General features: G+C 51.0%; 1 protein-coding gene across 2 annotated transcripts in view; it reads right to left on the bottom strand.

The window, feature by feature from the left end:
• LOC110498377 (transcription regulator protein BACH2) overlaps positions 1 to 22,202 on the bottom strand; it is a 63,163-nt gene that overhangs the window by 5,056 nt on the left and 35,905 nt on the right. For both annotated transcript variants that reach the window (XM_036955019.1, XM_036955020.1), the window contains exons 2-3: positions 20,173 to 20,448; positions 379 to 1,944 (exon numbers count right to left, since the gene is read on the bottom strand). In XM_036955019.1, the coding sequence (XP_036810914.1) occupies positions 379 to 1,944; positions 20,173 to 20,436 (1,830 nt within the window). In that variant the 5' untranslated portion in view covers positions 20,437 to 20,448. The remainder of the gene's footprint in view (positions 1 to 378; positions 1,945 to 20,172; positions 20,449 to 22,202) is intronic.

Here is a 22,202-nt window from a genome sequence, read left to right as displayed (position 1 = left end):
CTAAGCTCTCCAGGCTCTTCCTACCCAGAACAACAGTTGTCATATACTGTACAGTTAACTAGTCTATTCAATTCCCTGTCGCTCTCTCTCTTTCTGTCTTAAGTCTTCACCACTGCTTGTTGAGCAGTTTATAAAGAGGACGGGTCCTAGCTATTTGTTCAGACATTTATCCCTTTTGGTTTTAAGAAGTAACTCTGACAACCATCAAAACATAATTATTACAACATAGTTCATCTTCCCAGCCATAGCACTAACCGCGTGGTATCTCTCTGGCGCAGTAACATTTTGTCAGAGCAATTTTAGATGTTGGCAAAACCCATTTTGAATAGCACAAATCACAATTTCAATATGTAGTATAGATAGATAAATTATACTGACTTCGGGACCTGGCTCTCTGGCAGGGCCAGACTCACTGTCTCCCTCTGAGAAGGACCCGGATTCATCACTGGAGTTGGCCCCATACGACCGTTCACACTTGATCTTGGTGCTGCCCTGAGAGAATATAGCTTCCCCTATCACCATCCCACTGTGCTTCCTCTGCTCCCCCACCAGGCAGCGAGCCAAGCCTGAGCCCGACACAGAGCATGGGGAAGAGGAGAACTCAAACTGGGGCAGGCTGGAGGGCGAGTCCCCACTGCCACCATCCTCCAGGTAGGAGAAAGATGAGCAGGAGCTGGAGGTGCGTGTGCGTGGCTCGCAGGCAGGGGAGCAGGAGGAGATCTTTATGGGCAGAGGGCAGCTGGTGGTGGGCCGCGGTCGGCAGGCCATAGTCGGCAGGGGCTCCTGGAGGGCCGTGGAGGAGGTGGTGGAGGAGGGTAGGGGAGAGTATGTCTGGTGGAAGGGGAGAGACTGACTAACACCTGTCCACAGGGATTTCGAGGTGATCTCCAACAGATCTTTTTCCAGAGACTTCCGGTCAGAGTAGGATTGAGACGGTGTTCCTAGATGGTCACATGCCCCGGAGGAGAAAATGACGCTGCTGCGGCGATCCAACTCTACTTCCCGTTTGCTGACTCTGTCTGAGACAAGGGGCTTCATTGCCATGTCCTCTACTACCCCCTCTATGTCTCCAACAGAAGATCCCACTGTCTCTGCAGACACCGCCCTGAGGTCCCTTCCACCCTCCCCCTGAGATGCCTCCCTGTCTCTGTCCCTGTTATGGGCTAGTGAGAGTCTGTTGGTCAGTAGCTGCTGGGTGAGAGGAGTGGAAGGTAGGGTGCTGGCTGGGTTGTTGAGATCCAGGAGGCCCCTCTGGAGGTGCAGGCAAGATGGAGAACCTCTGCTGGGGGGATGCGCTGAGGGCTTCGGCCTCCCCTCCAACTCCATCTCCAGGACATTCTGGCTATCCTCTGACAGTCCTGGGGGGCTCTCCTCTCCCTCGCCCCCGGAGCGGGGCTCCTCTTTGATTCTGGAGGGGGAAAGGGGTTGTGCCCCTTGGTGTGTGCTGCTGGTCTCTGTGGGGCCTGGGGAGGCTGAGGCATGGCATAGTGACGAGGCGGCCGAGGTGATGCTATCATCGTCCTCGTTCTCTCCGTTGTGCTTGGCGCAGGCCTGCTGGTACTTCCTGTATTTGGGGCATTGTGGGGGGTCAGAGGTCAGGCTGCTGGTGAGGGGCATGAGGGTCGAGTGATTGGGTCGCCACCTTGTCGCAGAGGATGACGTCACTCTGGGGGTCTCGGATGACGTGGAACCACCACCGTCACCATCCTCCTCCATGATGAGGTCATCTGTGTGCGCCGGCAGCTCCTTGCGACAAAGGCCATTGTTGTGATCAGTCGTGTCGCTATGCAGCTGGGCCTGTAGAAAGCGGAAGCAGGAGTCTTCTAAGTTGTGAACGCCCAGGAAGTCAGCACAGCGGATCACCTCATGGATGTTCTCTCTGCTCAGAACCAGTTTGGCTGTGTAGGCAAACTGTAGCAGCGGGGCAAACCCCCTGGCTGTGACCTGATGAGAGGAGGAAACACAGTGTTATCTGTTGTGTTGTTACTCGTCCTGGGGATTTTGTGTGGAGAGTGTGAGAGTTGGGAAAAATCTGCTGCTAACACACACAGTTAACAAACTCTGGATTGTGTAGACTACACAATCATGTTTTATTTTGACACATTTTGAGCAAACTAACTGGGGCACATCCCCTCCCCCTCCCACCATCATCCCAATGAGTGCCTAGGGGCGCATCCCTCTCTGAAGGTGAAAGTCACCTGTCCTTAAAATATGTCTCTCACTTGTTGTCATCTCCCCCTTCAGCTCACCTACTCCCCCCTCCTTTCCCCTCCTAACCCCCTCTATCCTCTCCTCTCCCCATCCTCTCTAGCACCCCATCCCCCATCCTCTCCCCCTTCATCTCTCTCCTGTTCTCTCTCTTAGTAGCTGATAGCCAGCAGGCCTGGTGTATGTGTGTGTGTGTGTGTGCCCGTTTATGTGTGTGTGTGTGCCTGTGTGCGCAGTGCGTGCTTGCCTGTGTGTGTGTGTGTGTGTGTGTGTGTGTGTGTGTGTGTGTGTGTGTGTGTGTGCGTGTGTGTGTGTGTGTGTGTGTGTGTGTGTGTGAGTGTGTGTGTGTGTGTGTGTGTGTGTGTGTGTGAGCTCAGTGTGTGCATGTCTGTGTGTGTGTGTCGGGGGCTGGGGGGGAGGTAGAGTGCCGTTAGAGTGCTGAGTGTTCTGAGGGTCTATTTTCAGCTAGCGTCAGCAGCTGCCTCATGTGCCTGCAGAAGCATGTCTTTATGAACACACGGAAGCATGTCTCTATGAACACACAGAAGCATGTCTTTATGAACACACAGAAGATTGTCTTTATGAACACACCAGAAGCATGTCTTTATGAACACACAGAAGCATGTCTTTATGAACACACAGAAGCATGTCTTTATGAACACACCAGAAGATTGTCTTTATGAACACACAGAAGCATGTCTTTATGAACACACCAGAAGCATGTCTTTATGAACACACACAGAAGCATGTCTTTATGAACACACCAGAAGATTGTCTTTATGAACACACAGAAGCATGTCTTTATGAACACACAGAAGCATGTCTTTATGAACACACAGAAGCATGTCTTTATGAACACACACAGAAGCATGTCTTTATGAACACACCAGAAGATTGTCTTTATGAACACAGACAAGCCTTTTTAATGTTACTACTGTACCAGCCCTTCTAATGAGGACAGGGAGAGAAAGGGAAAACAGAATGAGAGAAAACATGGAGAGAAAGAGAGAGAGAGAGAGAGAGAGAGAGAGAGAGAGAGAGAGTGAGTGGAAGAGATTGCGAGATATACTACAAAGCAAAAAGGAGGCAAGCGAAAGGATGGATAGACATAAAATTAGTGTGAGTGAGAAAGAGAAATTCCACACTACAAAGAGACCGGTAGAAGGAGAGAGGGGATGTCTGTAGAGAAAGAGAAGAGAGAAAATAAGCAATGCTTTCTAGTCATTAGAGGATGGATTTTGACGTATAAAGTCGTTGATAGTGATTACTGTATGAGGTAGAGTCAAAGAGACATACAGTATTAATCAAATTGACAGATCTAGGACTTTACATTCTAATGGAGGCAGTGGAATGTGGGCCGGGGCTGTTCTGCCCACGATTAGTTACAGAGGCAGAAATATAATGTATCACTGAATCTAAAAATTCCCACAGGGTTATCAGGAATCCTGCCAACACACAAGGAAAGGAATGCTAAAGTGTGACAACTGAGCAAGCTACCCGGCCGCCTCCCTCCCTCTTATCCCCTCTTTCTCCCTCTCTCTCTTTTTCTCTCTCTCACTCTCTCAATTTCAATTCAATTCAAATTGCTTTCAATTCAAATTGCTTTATTGACATGACATAACAATGTACATATTGCAAAAGCGTACTTTGGAAATTTCATGTAAGTTATTAATTGACAATATTAACATAATTAAAATAATAATAATACTAAAGATTTTCAACGGGGCAATCATTAAAAATAATAATCAAGAGTAAAAATAACCATACAATAGACAATAATAATGGCATAGAGAACATTGGTTGGTCTGTCAGACACTGTCACTCATCTTATGGTAGGCAGCAATCTAGTCCACTGCCAACCCACAGCTCTCTGATTCCTCCCCCAACAGGATGGGTAGCCTATTCTCATCAGAGGTCTGAAACCTTGAATTAGGGTTTTGTCACGACTTCCGCCAAAGTCGGTCCCTCTCCTTGTTCGGGCGGCATTCAGCGGTCGACGTCACCGGCCTTCTAGCCATCGCTGATCCACTTTTCATTTTGTCCTTGTCTTTGTCTTACACACCTGGTTTCAATTCCCCAATTACTTGTTAATTATTTAACCCTCTGTTCCCCCATGTTTGTTTGTGAGTGATTGTTTATTGTAGTGCGGTCCGTATTTGTGGCCTTGGATTTATTGACGTGTATTGTGATTATTTGTAACGCTCGTCCTCTTCTTTTGACGCGGAGTCGCAAGGATCGGACCAAAGCGCAGCATGGTACATCCCCCCCGGATCGGGGCCTGTCAGTTCCATCCCCCAGCAACTCCACTCCGATGCCCATGGAGCTGGGAGGTGGTGTGATTAGGGCAACCGGAAGAGGGGCCATGCCCTGCACCATCTGTGGCCGCAGAGGGCACACTGTTGGTTGGTGCTGGAGGGGTCCCTCAGGGAGTCGAGCAGCAGGCAGGGCACTATCGTGCCACCCCAGGTGAGTCGGCACCAGGCTCACCTAGAGCCCCCTGTTGCTCACATGTATGTGTTTATTACATTTCCTGAGTTTCCCCGCATTCCCAGCATAAGGCGCTCGTAGATTCAGGCGCAGCTGGGAATTTTATTGACCGTTCATTTGCCCATAGTTTAGGGATCCCCTTTGTTCCTGTGGATATGCCCTTCCCTGTGCATGCCCTAGATAGTCTACCTTTAGGGTCAGGGCTGATTAGAGAGGCCACCACTCCACTAGGCATGGTTACGCAGGAGGGTCACAAGGAGAGAAGAAGTCTCTTCCTTATTGATTCTCCTGCGTTTCCCACGGAGCAGGGCCTACCCTGGTTGGCCTGTCATGACCCCACTATTTTGTGGCAACAGGGCTCTCAAGGGGTGGTCACGAAAGTGCTCAGGGAGGTGTGTAGGGGTTTCCATCGGTGCGACTATGGTGGAAAGACCAGACCAGGTCTCCATAGTGTGCATGCCCTCAGAATATGCCGATTTGGCTCTCGTCTGTAAGAAGAGGGCGACTCAATTACCACCCCATCGACGGGGGGATTGTGCGATAAATCTCATGGTAGACGCTGCGCTTCCCAGGAGTCACATGTATCCTCTGTCACAGGAGGAGACGGAGGCTATGGAAACATATGTCTCCGAATCCCTGGGACAGGGATACATTCGGCCCTCCACTTCACCTGCATCCTCGAGTTTCTTTTTTGTGAAGAAGAAGGATGGAGGTCTGCGCCCATGTATTGACTATTGGGGTGTCAATCAGATCACTGTGAGGTACAGCTACCCGTTGCCTGGTGCGTATCCGGGAGGGGGACGAGTGGAAGACAGGATTTAGTACCACCTCAGGGCACTATGAGTACCTCGTCATGCCGTACTGGTTGATGAATGCTCCCTCAGTCTTCTAGACCTTTGTTGATGAGATTTTCCGGGACCTGCAGGGCAGGGTGTAGTGGTGTATATCGACGACATTCTGATATACTCCGATACACGAGCCGAGCATGTGTCCCTAGTACGCAGGGTACTTGGTCGACTGTTGGAGCATGACCTGTACGTCAAGGCTGAGAAATGTCTGTTCTTCCAACAGTCCGTCTCCTTCCTAGGGTACCGCATTTTCACGTCAGGGGTGGAGATGGAGAGTGACCACATTTCAGCCGTGCATAATATGCCGACTCCCACCACGGCAAAGGAAGTGCAGCGGTTCCTAGGGTTTGCCAACAACTACCGGAGGTTTATCCGGGGTTTTGGTCAGGTAGCGGCTCCCATTACGTCACTGCTAAGGGGGGACCGGTGCGACTGCAGTGGTCGGCTGAGGCGGACAGGGCTTTTGGTCACCTGAGGGCTCTGTTTACCTCGGCTCCCGTACTGGCCCACCCGGATCCCTCTTTGGCGTTCATAGTGGAGGTGGACGCGTCCATGCTCTCTCAGCCTCGGGTACGCCACCGAAGCTCCGCCCCTGTGCCTTCTTTTCGAAGAAGCTCAACCCGGCGGAGCAAAACTATGATGTGGGGGACCGGGAGCTGTTGGCTGTCGTCAAGACTCTGAAGGCGTGGAGACATTGGCTTGAGGGGGCGAGACACCTGTGGAAGGACCACCAGAGGGCAGGCTGGGCTCATGGATAGTTGCCCAACAAGGCATGGGAGACAAGGTAACCAGAGGCAATTAAGCACAGCTGACGGTACTAATGACATACTCTCCTTCCCCTATAAGAGAGAGAATGGAACCAGCAGAGAGAGGGGGGGAAAACTATCTCTGGAAGATGGCCACCGAGAGGGAGGAGCTATCCAGGAAGAACCACTAACCACAATCCCGTGACTTTTTGTTGTAGTTTAAAGATAATCCTATTGTGTTCCTGTTTCATCTGGAGAAGAAGATGTATGTTTTTCCTTGGAAGATTTTCATTGATTATGTTGGAGTGTTTGTATTGACCAAATGCCCTCAATAGAGAACTGTGTACAATCAAGAAACCTACTCCTGACTCGTTTATTCCACCTTCCCGCTTTAGAGTGACGCCCAATTACTTGGTCCGCTCACATTGGTGGAGAATGCGGGCATTAGGTGGACGAGTGACACAAGGATAAGTGAGTAAATCAAGATTCTTCCAGTAGACCCGGAGGAACCATTCAAGAACGATGGATAACGCCCTACTACAACAATTGATCACGGCACAGCACCATAGAACTCCTGCAACAACAGCTGAGCCGACGAGAAGAACCTAGAGTTAAGCCAAGAGCGGCTGCTCACGCCATCTTACCTCGTCTCTCCAAGGAGGATGATATTGAGGCCTTCCTCATGACCTTCGAAAGGACGGCCACCTTGGAAGAGTGGCCGCCCACAGAATAGGCGAGTGCTTTAGCCCCTCTTTTGACCGGGGTGGCTCAGGAAGCCTATTTTGACCTGGATTCCCACGAAGCTGCGGACTATGGGCGACTAAAAACCGAGATCCTGTCCCGGTACCAGCTGACTGCCAGAGATAGGGCTGTAAAGTTCCATCAATGGACCTATACAGCTGATCAACCCGTCCGTGCCCAGATCTTCGCATTAATACGACTGACGAAACAGTGGCTAGAACCTGGAAAGGGAGTAGGACATGTGATAGAGACTCTCGTAGTGGACAAGATATTGAGAGAATTACCCAGTGACTTAAAAAGGGTTGTGGGGCAAGCCAACCCGTTGTCAGCCGACGACATAGCCCAGGCGGTGGAAACATATCGGTCTACAGGGGAGTTGTTAAAAAGTGACAAGGAGGAACGGAAGGAGTCTTCCAATCCCGTACCACGACTCACCCCGGCGCACCCGCCACCGAAACATCCAAGCCCCCCCCGGAGGTGGGAGAAGTCAGCCACCACACAGCAGGGTCGGTGTTATAAATGTCAGTCTCCCAACCATTATGCCCCACAATGTCCTAGCAAGGATGAGCCCATGGTCACGGAGTCATCACTGCCTACCCCCACACATCCCGTTGTGAGGGGGCAGGATCAACACTGTTGGTTAGCAGAGATAGCCCCAGCCTCAGAGATTCCGGTGCAAGTCGAAGGACAAGATATGGTAGCTATTCTCGACTCGGGAAGTATGGTTACGTTAGTAGAGGAGCGGATGGTGACCTCCGCAACACTGCTACCAGACAAAGTAGCCGTATCCTGTATCCATGGAGACACCCACTATTACCCCACTGTGAATCTGCCTATTCTCACTCCAAAAGGAAGGTGTACAGTCAGGGCAGGGAAAGTGCCCCAGCTGAAGGTGCCATTATTGATCGGGAGAGACTGTCCCCTATATAAGGAGCTTCGGCAGATGACGTTATGCACTGGAAGAAGGGGGACAGGAAAGAAGAGAAAATCCAAGCCCGAGGTAGTAGTCCTACAAGGAGACGTAGCCGCGTCCTCATCCTCTGCAGCAGAGGAAGAAATAGCGACCCAACGTTTACGACAGATATTCCAGGAAACCACCGATGAAGACACATGTGAAGGGTTATACACAACGCAGGAAGGAAGGAGCAACCAGGCGCTAAGGGATATATTTGAAGCTCCATCCGAGGAGGGAACCTGGAAGGGATTCTCCTCGGTCACCCCTGATGGGGATGTGGAACATCCTCCACATCCCTCTACCGAGGTCGACCTGCCCCAGGAATTAAAGGGACAGTTCGGCACCTCGCAGCATAGAGACCCAGACCTAAGGGAGGCCATGAGGAAGGTGAAGGTGATCGACGGGAGGAACGTCGACGGATCAGGTGAGCCCCCTCTTCCTTACTATGCAATCAGGCAGGGTCTCTTATACTGGGTCGTACGACGAAGGGGGGAACACCAGGAATTACTAATGGTGCCTAGGCCATACAGGGATACAGTTATACAGTTCGCCCATTCCCACGTCCTAGGAGGACACCTGGCACGAGACAAGACTATTGACAGAATCATGCAGAGATTCTATTGGCCCCGGGTCACCCGGGATGTGGCCAGGTATTGTAGGACGTGTGATCAATGTCAACGTACAGCCCCACGGCCACACCTACGTAACCCTTTGATTCCTCTCCCCATCATAGAGACTCCCTTTGAACGCATAGCTATGGACCTCGTAGGACCCCTCCCAAAATCCGCCAGAGGACACGAGTACATCCTAGTGGTTATAGATTACGCTACCAAGTTCCCGGAGGCCATACCCCTGCGTAACATGTCGTCAAAGGGAATTGGCAAGAAGTTATTCCTGATGTTCTCTCGTGTGGGCCTCCCCAAGACTATCTTAACCGATCAAGGAACCCCGTTCATGTCCCGTTTGATGAAGGACTTGTGTCGGTTATATCAGGTTCAACAGATACGTACAAGCATATTCCACCCTCAAACAGACGGGTTGTGTGAACGCTTGAACAAAACGATTAAAAGCATGTTGAGAAGAGTGGCGTCCCGAGACGGGAAAAACTTGGACATGCTTCTCCCACACTTAATGTTTGCCCTGCGAGAAGTACCCCAGGCATCCACTGGATTCTCTCCGTTTTAATTTGCTCTATGGCAGACCCTGTCGAGGAATCCTCGACTTAGCCAAGGAGACCTGGGAGACCCAACCATGCCCCTTTCGATCCACAATAGAACACGTTACCCTGATGAGAGACCGCCTGTCAGCAGTGTGGCCCATAGTCAAGGAGCATATGGAGAAGGCCCAAAGGACCCAAGGCTGGGCCTATGATAAGTCTGCGACCCCCCGTGAGTTCACCGTGGGAGAGAAAGTGATGGTGCTTGTGCCCACGGCCGAACATCGCTTGCTGGCGCAGTGGAGGGGGTCCTACGAGGTAATGAAAAGGGTCTCACCGGTCAATTACCTCATCAAGCAACCTGACAGGAGGAAGAAGGTCCAACTCTATCACATAAACCTGCTGAAGACGTACCATGGACAAGAGGAGGAGGTGGCTTTGATGGCCCTGGAGGGCAAAGGAAAAGAGGAGGCTCTACCACAGGTGCGCCGTGGCCAAACTCTCCTACCGGAGCAGTCAAGACAGCTAGACAAGCTGATTATGAACTTCGGTCGAATATTCTCTCCATTCCCAGGACAAACAGATGTCCTGTTCCACCATATCCACACTGAACCCGGCAAGAAGGTGCATATCCGCCCTTACAGGATTCCTGAGGCTCGCCGAGTCATCGCTAAGAAAGAGGTTAGGGAGATGTTGAGGATGGGCGTGATCGAGCCCTCGACGAGTGAGTGGTCCAGTCCCATAGTCCTGGTCCACAAATCCGATGGTAGTATGAGACTCTGCAACGACTTTAGGGGCGTGAATGCCATCTCTACATTCGATGCGTATCCCATGCCCTGCGTGGATGAACTCTTGGAGCGCTTAGGAAAGGCCAAGTTCATCACTACCCTGGATTTGACAAAGGGATATTGGCAAGTGCCGGTGGCTCCGGAGGATCGCCCAAAGACTGCCTTCGCCACCCCAGAGGGGCTTTTCCAGTATGTGAGGATGCCCTTCGGACTGCACGGTGCCGCTGCAACTTTCCAATGCCTCATGGATGCCATTCTACGGCCCCATCAAGAGTATGCAGCGGCGTACATAGACGATGTGGTCATCCACAGCGAGGACTGGGATAGTCACCTCCTGCGATTACGGCCGGTGCTCGTGAGTTTGGAAGCCACAGGGTTGACAGCCAATCCAAATCAATGCTGCCTGGGCCTGTCCGAAGCGGAATACCTGGGGTACACCGTGGGGAATGGGAAAATACGCTCACAGGCAGAGAAGACCAGGGCAATTCGTGACTGGCCTCGACCCCGGACCAAGCGAGACGTTCGGGCCTTCTTAGGGATAACTGTCATGTACTGTCATGTTGTGTCTTGTCTCTGTCCTTTCCCTTCACCCTGTCTCCCTCTGCTGGTCGTTGTTAGGTTACCTTTTCTCCCCCTCTTTCCCCCAGCTGTGTCTTGTCTCCTCCTAACCACCTCGTCACCCCTTTTCCCACCTGTTCCCTTTTTCCCTCTGATTAGGTCCCTATATCTCTCTCTGTTTCTGCTCCTGTCCTTGTCGGATTCTTGTTTGTTGTGTTTCATGCCTGAACCAGACTATCGTCATGTTTGCTGTAACCTTGTCCTGTCCTGTCGGAATCTGCCGGTCTATCTGAGCCTACCTATGTTTGGTTATTAAAGAAGCTCTGTTTAAGTTAGTTCGCTTTTGGGTCCTCATTCACTCACCGTAACAGAAGAATCCGACCAAGAATGGACCCAGCGACTTCGGATCCTCTCCACTCAGCCGTCGGGATCCAGGGAGCGATGCTAGGCAGACACGAGCAGGAATTGTCTGCTGCTCGACATGCCGTTGAGACCCTGGCCACCCAAGTCTCCAACCTCACAGAACAGGTTCACCATCTCCGCCTCGATCCACCGGCCACTTCCAGGGCTTTCGAATCTCCGGAGCCCAGAATCAATAACCCGCCGTGTTACTCTGGGGAGCCCACTGAATGCCGCTCGTTCCTCACCCAGTGTGATATTGTGTTTTCTCTCCAGCCCTACACTTTCTCCAGGAGCACTGCTCGTGTCGCCTACGTCATATCTCTCCTTATTGGACGGGCTCGTGAGTGGGGCACGGCAATCTGGGAGGCAAGGGCTGAGTGTACTAACCAGTATCAGGACTTTAAGGAGGAGATGATACGGGTTTTTGATCGATCTGTTTTTGGGGAGGAGGCTTCCAGGGCCCTGTCTTCCCTATGTCAAGGTAATCGATCCATAACAGACTACTCTATTGAGTTTCGCACTCTTGCTGCCTCCAGTGGCTGGAACGAGCCGGCTTTGCTCGCTCGTTTTCTGGAGGGTCTCCGCGCAGAGGTAAAGGATGAGATTCTCTCCCGGGAGGTTCCTTCCAGCGTGGATTCCTTGATTGAACTCGCTATTCGCATTGAGCGACGGGTTGATCTTCGTCACCGAGCTCGTGGAAAGGAGCTCGCGTTCTCCGTTGCCCCCCTCTCCGCATCACTACCATCTTCCTCTGCCGGCTCGGGTGCTGAGCCCATGCAGCTGGGAGGTATCCGCATCTCGACTAAGGAGAGGGAACGGAGAATCACCAACCGCCTCTGTCTCTATTGCGGTTCCGCTGGTCATTTTGTCACTTCATGTCCAGTAAAAGGCCAGAGCTCATCAGTAAGCGGAGGGCTACTGGTGAGCGCTACTACTCCTGTCTCTCCTTCAAGATCCTGCACTACCTTGTCGGTCCATCTACGCTGGACCGGTTCGTCAGCTTCCTGCAGTGCCTTAATAGACTCTGGGGCGGAGGGCTGTTTTATGGACGAGACCTGGGCTCGGGAACATGACATTCCTCTCAGACAGTTAAAGGAGCCCACGGCCTTGTTCGCCCTGGATGGTAGTCCTCTCCCCAGGATTCAGCGTGAGACGCTACCTTTAACCCTCACTGTTTCTGGTAATCATAGTGAAACCATTTCTTTTTTAATTTTTCGTTCACCTTTTACACCTGTTGTTTTGGGCCATCCCTGGCTAGTTTGTCATAATCCTTCCATTAATTGGTCTAGTAATTCTATCCTCTCCTGGAACGTCTCTTGTCATGTGAAATGTTTAATGTCTGCTATCCCTCCTGTTTCCTCTGTCTCTTCTTCACAGGAGGAGCCTGGTGATTTGACAGGGGTGCCGGAGGAATATCACGATCTGCGCACGGTGTTCAGTCGGTCCAGGGCCACCTCTCTTCCTCCACACCGGTCGTATGATTGTAGTATTGATCTCCTTCCGGGAACCACCCCCCCCCGGGGTAGACTATACTCTCTGTCGGCTCCCGAACGTAAGGCTCTCGAAGATTATTTGTCTGTAGCTCTTGACGCCGGTACCATAGTCCCCTCCTCCTCTCCCGCCGTAGCGGGGGTTTTTTTTGTCAAGAAGAAGGACGGGTCTCTGCGCCCCTGCATAGATTATCGAGGGCTGAATGACATAACAGTGAAGAATCGTTATCCGCTTCCTCTTATGTCTTCAGCCTTCGAGATCCTGCAGGGAGCCAGGTTTTTCACTAAGTTGGACCTTCGTAACGCTTACCATCTCGTGCGCATCAGGGAGGGGGACGAGTGGAAGACGGCGTTTAACACTCCGTTAGGGCACTTTGAATACCGGGTTCTTCCTTTCGGCCTCGCTAACGCTCCAGCTGTCCATCTTTGTTTTCGTTTACCTTGACGATATCCTGATTTTTTCACCGTCACTCCAGATTCATGTTCAGCACGTTCGACGTGTCCTCCAGCGCCTTTTAGAGAATTGTCTTTTTGTGAAGGCTGAGAAGTGTACTTTTCATGCCTCCTCCGTCACATTTCTCGGTTCTGTTATTTCCGCTGAAGGCATTAAGATGGATCCCGCTAAGGTCCAAGCTGTCATTGATTGGCCCGTCCCTAAGTCACGCGTCGAGCTGCAGCGCTTTCTCGGCTTCGCGAACTTCTATCGTCGTTTCATCCGTAATTTCGGTCAGGTGGCAGCTCCTCTCACAGCCCTTACTTCTGTCAAGACGTGCTTTAAGTGGTCCGTTTCCGCCCAGGGAGCTTTTGATCTCCTCAAGAATCGTTTTACATCCGCTCCTATCCTTGTTACACCTGACGTCTCTAGACAGTTCGTTGTCGAGGTTGACGCGTCAGAGGTGGGCGTGGGAGCCATTCTTTCTCAGCGCTCCCTCTCTGACGACAAGGTCCACCCATGCGCGTATTTTTCTCATCGCCTGTCGCCGTCGGAACGTAACTATGATGTGGGTAACCGCGAACTGCTCGCCATCCGGTTAGCCCTAGGCGAATGGCGACAGTGGTTGGAGGGGGCGACCGTTCCTTTTGTCGTTTGGACTGACCATAGGAACCTTGAGTACATCCGTTCTGCCAAACGACTTAATGCGCGTCAGGCGCGTTGGGCGCTGTTTTTCGCTCGTTTCGAGTTCGTGATTTCTTATCGTCCGGGCTCTAAGAACACCAAGCCTGATGCTTTGTCTCGTCTCTTCAGTTCTTCAGTAGCCTCCACTGACCCCGAGGGGATTCTCCCTGAGGGGCGTGTTGTCGGGTTGACTGTCTGGGGAATTGAGAGGCAGGTAAAACAAGCGCTCACTCACACTCCGTCGCCGCGCGCTTGTCCTAGGAACCTTCTTTTCGTTCCCGTTCCTACTCGTCTGGCCGTTCTTCAGTGGGCTCACTCTGCCAAGTTAGCCGGCCACCCTGGCGTTCGGGGTACGCTTGCTTCCATTCGCCAGCGTTTTTGGTGGCCCACCCGGGAGCATGACACGCGTCGTTTCGTGGCTGCTTGTTCGGTCTGCGCGCAGACTAAGTCCGGTAACTCTCCTCCTGCCGGCCGTCTCAGGCCGCTTCCTATTCCCTCTCGACCGTGGTCTCACATCGCCTTAGATTTTGTCACCGGACTGCCTTCGTCAGCGGGGAAGACTGTTATTCTTACGGTTGTCGATAGGTTCTCTAAGGCGGCTCATTTCATTCCCCTTGCTAAGCTTCCTTCTGCTAAAGAGACGGCACAGATCATCATCGAGAATGTTTTCAGAATTCATGGCCTTCCGTCGGACGTCGTTTCGGACAGAGGTCCGCAATTCACGTCTCAATTTTGGAGGGAGTTTTGCCGTTTGATTGGGGCTTCCGTCAGTCTCTCTTCCGGCTTTCACCCCCAGTCTAACGGTCAAGCAGAACGGGCCAATCAGACTATTGGTCGCATCTTACGCAGTCTTTCTTTTCGCAACCCTGCGTCTTGGTCAGAACAGCTCCCCTGGGCAGAATACGCCCACAACTCGCTTCCTTCGTCTGCGACCGGGCTATCTCCTTTTCAGAGTAGCCTCGGGTACCAGCCTCCGCTGTTCTCATCTCAGTTCGCCGAGTCCAGCGTCCCCTCCGCTCAGGCTTTTGTCCAACGTTGCGAGCGCACCTGGAAGAGGGTCAGGTCTGCACTTTGCCGTTATAGGACGCAGACTGTGAGGGCTGCTAATAAGCGTAGAACTAAGAGTCCTAGATATTGTCGCGGTCAGAGAGTTTGGCTCTCCACTCAGAACCTTCCCCTTAAGACGGCTTCTCGCAAGTTGACCCCGCGGTTCATTGGTCCGTTCCGTATTTCTCGGGTCATTAATCCTGTCGCAGTTCGACTTCTTCTTCCGCGATACCTTCGTCGCGTCCACCCGGTCTTCCATGTCTCCTGCATCAAGCCCGTCCTTCGCGCCCCCGCTCGTCTTCCCCCCCCCCCCCCCATCCTTGTCGAGGGCGCACCCATCTACAGGGTCCGTAGAATTTTGGACATGCGTCCTCGGGGCCGTGGTCACCAGTACCTCGTAGATTGGGAGGGGTACGGTCCTGAGGAGAGGAGTTGGGTTCCCTCTCGGGACGTGCTGGACCGTGCGCTGATCGAGGATTTCCTCCGTTGCCGCCAGGTTTCCTCCTCGAGTGCGCCAGGAGGCGCTCGGTGAGTGGGGGGGTACTGTCATGTACTGTCATGTTGTGTCTTGTCTCTGTCCTTTCCCTTCACCCTGTCTCCCTCTGCTGGTCGTTGTTAGGTTACCTTTTCTCCCCCTCTTTCCCCCAGCTGTGTCTTGTCTCCTCCTAACCACCTCGTCACCCCTTTTCCCACCTGTTCCCTTTTTCCCTCTGATTAGGTCCCTATATCTCTCTCTGTTTCTGCTCCTGTCCTTGTCGGATTCTTGTTTGTTGTGTTTCATGCCTGAACCAGACTATCGTCATGTTTGCTGTAACCTTGTCCTGTCCTGTCGGAATCTGCCGGTCTATCTGAGCCTACCTATGTTTGGTTATTAAAGAAGCTCTGTTTAAGTTAGTTCGCTTTTGGGTCCTCATTCACTCACCGTAACAATAACAGGATATTATCGCCGTTTTATCCCGGGATATGCAACCATTGCCAACCCCCTCACAAACCTCATCAGGAAAAACCTGCCAAACCAGATAGAGTGGAAAGACGAGACGGAAGAGGCCTTTCAATTGCTAAAAGATGGCCTGTGTTCTGATCCCGTTCTACAGGCTCCGGACTTCTCACAAGACTTCATTGTGCAGGTCGACGCCTCGGATACAGGGCTCGGAGCCGAACTAGCTCAGGGTAAAGGCGAGGCAGAGAAGCCGATTCTCTTTATTAGTAGGAAGCTCAGCGATCGGGAACAGAGGTATGCGACCGTAGAGAAAGAGGCCTTAGCCATCAAGTGGGCCCTCGATTATCTCCGGTACTACCTACTGGGTCGGAGGTTTGCATTAGTTACTGACCATGCACCCCTCACGTGGATGGCTGGTAAGAGAAACAATAACAACAGAATAGCCAGATGGTTTTTGTCTTTACAACCGTTCTCTTTCCATGTCATCCACAGGGCCGGATCGAGGAACGGGAATGCAGACGCGCTGTCCCGACGCGACCAAGACGGTGCGTCTGGCGCCCGACCCTCCGGTTCAGTCCTGGGGGGGAAGGTATGTGGAAGGACCACCAGAGGGCAGGCTGGGCTCATGGATAGTAGCCCAACAAGGCATGGGAGACAAGGTAACCAGAGGCAATTAAGCACAGCTGACGGTACTAATGACATACTCTCCTTCCCCTATAAGAGAGAGAATGGAACCAGCAGAGAGAGGGGGGGAAAACTATCTCTGGAAGATGGCCACCGAGAGGGAGGAGCTATCCAGGAAGAACCATTAAGACGGTGACAATCCCGTGACTTTTTGTTGTAGTTTAAAGATAATCCTATTGTGTTCCTGTTTCATCTGGAGAAGAAGATGTATGTTTTTCCTTGGAAGATTTTCATTGATTATGTTGGAGTGTTTGTATTGACCAAATGCCCTCAATAGAGAACTGTGTTCAATTTAAGAAACCTACTCCTGACTCGTTTATTCCACCTTCCCGCTTTAGAGTGACGCCCAATTACTTGGTCCGCTCACACACCCTTTCACATCTGGACTGACCACCGCAATCTGGAGCACATCCGGGCGGCGAGGAGACTGAACCCTCGCCAGGCAAGGTGGGCCATGTTTTTTTACCTGTTTTGTGTTCACCCTGTCCTACCGACCAGGTTCCCAGAATGCTAAGGCAGACGCACTGTCCCGGCTGTATGACACAGAGGAGCGGTCCATGGACCACACTCCCATACTCCCGGCCTCTTGCCTACTGGCACCGGTAGTGTGGGAGCTGGATGCGGACATCGAGTGGGCGTTACGTACAGAGCCCACTCCTCTACAGTGTCCAGCTGGGCGTCTGTACGTTCCGTCTGCTGTCCGCGACCGGTTGATCTATTGGGCCCACACGTCACCCTCCTCTGGTCATCCGGGCATCGGTCGGATGCGGTCGGATGACAGTGCGCTGTCTTAGTGGGAAGTACTGGTGGTCCACCTTGGCCAAGGACGTGAGGGTTTATGTTTCCTCCTGCTCGGTGGGTGCCCAGTGCAAGGCTCCCAGGCACCTGCCCAGATGGAAGTTACAAACCCTAACCGTTCCACAACGGCCGTGGTCGCACCTGTCGGTGGACTTCCTGACGGATCTTCCTCCCTCACAGGGCAACACCACGATCCTGGTCGTTGTGGATCGGTTTTCTAAGTCCTGCCGTCTCCTCCCTTTGCCCGGTCTCCCTAGGGCCTACAGACTGCGGCGACTCTGTTCACTCACGTCTTCCGGCACTGCGGGGTGCCCGAGGAACATAGTCTCTGATCGGGGTCCCCAGTTCACGTCCAGGTTCTGGAGGGCGTTCATGGAACGTCTGGGGGTCTCGGTCAGCCTCACCTCAGGTTTTCACCCTGAGAGTAACGGGCAGGTGGAGAGAGTAAACCAGGATGTGGGTAGGTTTCTGCAGTCATATTGCCAGGACCGGCCGGGGGAGTGGGTGGCGTTCATCCCCTGGGCAGAGTTGGCCCAAAACTCACTCCGCCACTCCTCCACTAACCTCTCCCCCTTCCAGTGAGTACTGGGGTATCAGCCAGTTCTGGCACCTTGGTATCAGAGCCAGATCGAGGCTCCTGAGGTGGACTAATGGTTTAAGCGCTCGGAGGTGACCTGGGACGCCGCCCATGTGCACCTGCAATGGGCCATGAGGCGGCAGAAGGCGAACGCCGCCCGCCACCGCAGTGAGGCCCCGGCGTTCGTACCAGGGGACCGGGTCTGGCTCTCGACCCGAAACCTGCCCCTCCACTTGCCCTGTCGGAAGCTGGGCCCGCGGTTTGTGGGGCCATTCAAAGTCCTGAGGAGACTGAACGAGGTATGCTACAGGTTACAGCTTCCCCCAGATTACCGTATTAATCCCTCATTCCATGTGTCTCTCCTCAGGCCGGTGGTGGTTGGTCCACTCCAGGAGACTGAGGTGCGGGAGGTTTCTTCTCCCCCTCTGGACATCGAGGGGGCCCCGGCGTATGCTGTTCGAGCCATCCTGGACTCGAGGCGTTGGGAGAGGGGCCTTCAGTACCTCGTGGAGTGGGAGGGGTACGGTCTGGAGGAGAGATGCTGGGTGCCGGTGGAGGACGTCTTGGACCCTTCATTGCTGCGGGAGTTCCACCGTCTCCATCCGGATCGCCCTGTGCCTCGTCCTCCGGGTCATCCCCGAGGTCGGTGTCGGCCGCGCGTCAAGGGGGGGGGGGGGGGTACTGTCACGACTTCTACCGAAGTCGATCCCTCTCCTTGTTCGGGCGGGGTTCGGGGGTCGACATCACGGGCCTTCTAGCCATCGCCAATCCACTTTTAATTTTCCATTTGTTTTGTCTTTGTCTTACACACCTGGTTTCAATCCCCCAATTACTTGTCAGGATTTGGCCAGGGTTGTTCCGGTTTTGGCCACTAGATGCCCCCATTGTGCTTTTTGACCCTTTTGTTTACCCTTGTTCACAGTTATTATTTGCACCTGTGCCTCGTTTCTCTTGATTGTATTTAAACCCTTAGTTTTCCTCAGATCTTTGCTCTGAGTTTGAATGTTAGCACCCAGCCCCAGTGATGCTGTGAACATTTGTTGCTCCAGTTGGGCTCTCTTGTGGTACTCTGTTTTTGTTCTCGTTTATTTATTTTTGATTATCTTTTGAGGCTTTTTTCTGCTGTACCTACCACCTTGTGGATTTACCTTTTTGTCTTGGAGGATTACCTTTGTTCTCATGGAATTACTTTTGACGTTGTGGATTTATATTTTTGCCTGAAGAACTTTCCTTTTTACTTTATTAAAACACCGTCTCAAGTACTGCTGTGTCTGCCTCATCTTCTGGGTTCTGCTGACTATTAGTGGCTCAGTTTGCTAAGTGACTGTTTCTCACACCGGAGACTCGAGTTCATAACCGGGTCTTGACATGACTTGTTCATTATTTAACCCTCTGTACCCCCATGTTTGTTTGTGAGTGATTGTTTATTGTATTGCGGTCCGTATTTGTGGTCTTGGATTTATTTACGTGTATTGTGATTAGTGTTGAGTAAAATTGCATACATTACTCATATTTGCTGTCCTGCGCTTGACTCATCTACACCAGCTACACACAGACGCATTACAGGTTTCAAATTTGGGGAAATTACACTCTCTAATTGTTTATATATTTTTTTACATTTCATCATGAAAGGCAGTTCTATCTCGGGTTCTGCTGTGGTGCAGTGGTTGCACAACCTTTCCTCTATAGGGAGACAGGTTTTCCTGTGTCTACCCTTCTCCATGGCAAGACTGTGCTAACTAAGCCTGTACTTTGTCAAGGCTTTTCTAATGTTTTGTACAGAAACCCAGGTCAAATAGTTTGCCATGGTGTGCTGTCCATTTAGGGCCAGATAGCACTGCATTTTGCTTTGTGGTTGTGTTTCCCAATAGGTAGTGTAGTTTTGTTTGACTGTGTTGTAATTTGGTTGTTATTCTGATTGATTGGGCTTCAGTGTGTTCAGTGTGTTAGAAGAACAGGTTTGTGAACTCAGCCCCAGGACCAGCTGGATTTGCTCAGCTCTCAATATTGCAGGGCTTGGATGTCACTATTTTAGACGTTTCCAAAACTGAATTGCTCTTTTTTTCTGTTTTTATTATTCATGGACATTGACCTAATTCTGTCCTGCATACATTGTTTGTAGTCTACCTCTAGACATGTAGGAGAGAATCTCTCTCTCTCATACAGACACATGAACACAAAAGAGAGTGAATTTTGAGACTCAATAAAAGTCTAGATTCTCTCTCCTTCTCTCTCTGACTGACACGCCCAATTTACCAAACTAGGACATGTCTCTGAATGTAATGGAAGGGCTGTTATAATATAGCAACATAACAGTAATAAAATGGCCATGCCGAGGGGAGCCTAAAGTCTGTCAAGTCAGGTAATTCATGCTTTCTCAGGGTGTTACCGTATACATACATACAGTGGGGAGAACAAGTATTGCAAAATAATTACTTAAAAATCATACAATGTGATTTTCTGGATTTTTGTTTTAGATTCCGTCTCTCACAGTTGAAGTGTACCCATGATAAAAAATTACAGACCTCTACATGCTTTGTAAGTAGGAAAACCTGCAAAATCATCAGTGTATCAAATACTTGTTCTCCCCACTGTATATATACACATGTGCATCATTGGTCGTTACTCACCTTGTCAGACAGGCTGATGATTGGCTCCTGCTCGGGTTGTGTGTGTCCCAGCAGCACCTGTAGGAAGTATCTGCTGCTGGCTGCCAGGACGGCCCTGTGGGCCCTGATCTCTGTCCCCTCCACCACCACTGTCACATCACACAGGATGTTCAGCCGCCGCTGGTCCTCCAGACTCAGCAGCACGTTGGCACAGTGCACCGTCGACTCATACACGTACATGGGCGTCTCCCTGGACCCAGCGTGGGCCCCCTCATCCAGAGACATTCCGCTCACACCCTGCAGAACAAACACACACACACACACAGAGACAAGACATTGGTTGGATGCACAGTCAATGGACGCCAAGGATGATAAGGACCCAATTACTTGGAGGTTGTAGAAATGCCATTTTTTTTATATGGAGAAAATAAATGTTCTCTCTCTCCTCCATACGTGTACATACATGTCCACGTGCATGCACTCGCACACAAAATTGACAGGGGACATACCACAGGAATGACAAACCTCAAACATCTTTCTATCACCTCTCCGCCAAAAGCTTCAACAGAGAATCCAAGATTCAACACCTCTTCAAGGCAGCTTGGCACACATCCTCTGGTACATCCTAATAGGATACAGATGTAGTCTCTGTACCAGTCTCTCTTGACCCACATTCATAGCTCAGACGTTCATGGAGATTTGTAAGCAGGCTTGTGAGATTACTAGCCTACTGCACAAACAGCATTATCTTATTGTGTGCTGATACCTAGGAAAGGACAACGATGACATTAGAGATCAGGGCTGTAACGAGCTGTTTGTTTAGAGCACATTGGAAATCATTCAATGTGACAATAAAAGTATTGAAAATAAATATATTACGTATGTGCAGGAAATCTTAGTCGGTGCCACTCAAAATGGTTCCACATTGATTTAAAGAGGTGCAATGCAAAGCCTTGCACTGTGCTCACCTCAACACTGTCGCACTTAAAGCTCCTGTAGCCTACAGTACAGACAGCTGAGGCTGCAGTCTGTCTGTCTGAGCCCAGGAGTGTGTGCACCTGTGGTTGTGTGTGTGTGTGTGTACAGTGGGGCAAAAAAGTATTTAGTCAGCCACCAATTGTGCAAGTTCTCCCACTTAAAAAGTGGGAGATAGTTGAAGTGTACTACCTATGACAGACAAAATGAGAAAAAAAAATCCAGAAAATCACATTGTAGGATTTTTAATGAATTTATTTGCAAATTATGGTGGAAAATATGTATTTGGTCACCTACAAACAAGCTAGATTTCTGGCTCTCACAGACCTGTAACTTCTTCTTTAAGAGGCTCCTCTGTCCTCCACTCGTTACCTGTATTAATGGCACCTGTTTGAACTTGTAAGCAGTATAAAAGACACCTGTCCACAACCTCAAACAGGTCACACTCCAAACTCCACTCTGGCCAAGACCAAAAAGCTGTCAAAGAACACCAGAAACAAAATTGTAGACCTGCACCAGGCTGGGAAGACTGAATCTGCAATAGGTAAGCAGCTTGGTTTGAAGAAATCAACTGTGGTGGCAATTATTAGGAAATGGAAGACATACAAGACCACTGATAATCTCCCTCGATCTGGGGCTCACGCACTTAAAAATTGGTGTCTGACTAAATACTTTTTTGCCCCACTGTGTGTGTGTGTGTGCGTGTGTGTGTTTTGTTTGTACATGTGTGTATTTGTGCGTGTGTTTGTGCATGTGCGTGTGTGTGTGTATGGACTCATCAGGCTTGGAGGGCTTTCTTTCTGCTGAGTCATAGTGTTATAATGTGCAGAGCCTGGAGCCAGGGGCCTGCAGCAGAGGAACAGACTCCAGGTGGAATCATCTCAGAACTATAAATCTTCTATTCGCCATCAGGTTTCCTTTATAACTAAAAGTGACCCTAACACAATCCAAATCAAAGGACTATGGGAGAGAAGGCTCACATCATCATCATCGTCATAAGAGGAGGAGGATCAGACTGTAGGCCTCTTTGTATCTCAATAAAGAAACGGTGATGCTTGCAAATGCTATTAATAAGC

Source organism: Oncorhynchus mykiss, chromosome 19 (genome assembly GCF_013265735.2).
Source record: "Oncorhynchus mykiss isolate Arlee chromosome 19, USDA_OmykA_1.1, whole genome shotgun sequence".
Lineage (NCBI taxonomy): Eukaryota > Metazoa > Chordata > Actinopteri > Salmoniformes > Salmonidae > Oncorhynchus > Oncorhynchus mykiss.
The sequence above is the reverse complement of the archived record's forward strand: the minus strand, read 5'-3'. Positions and strand labels throughout refer to the sequence as shown.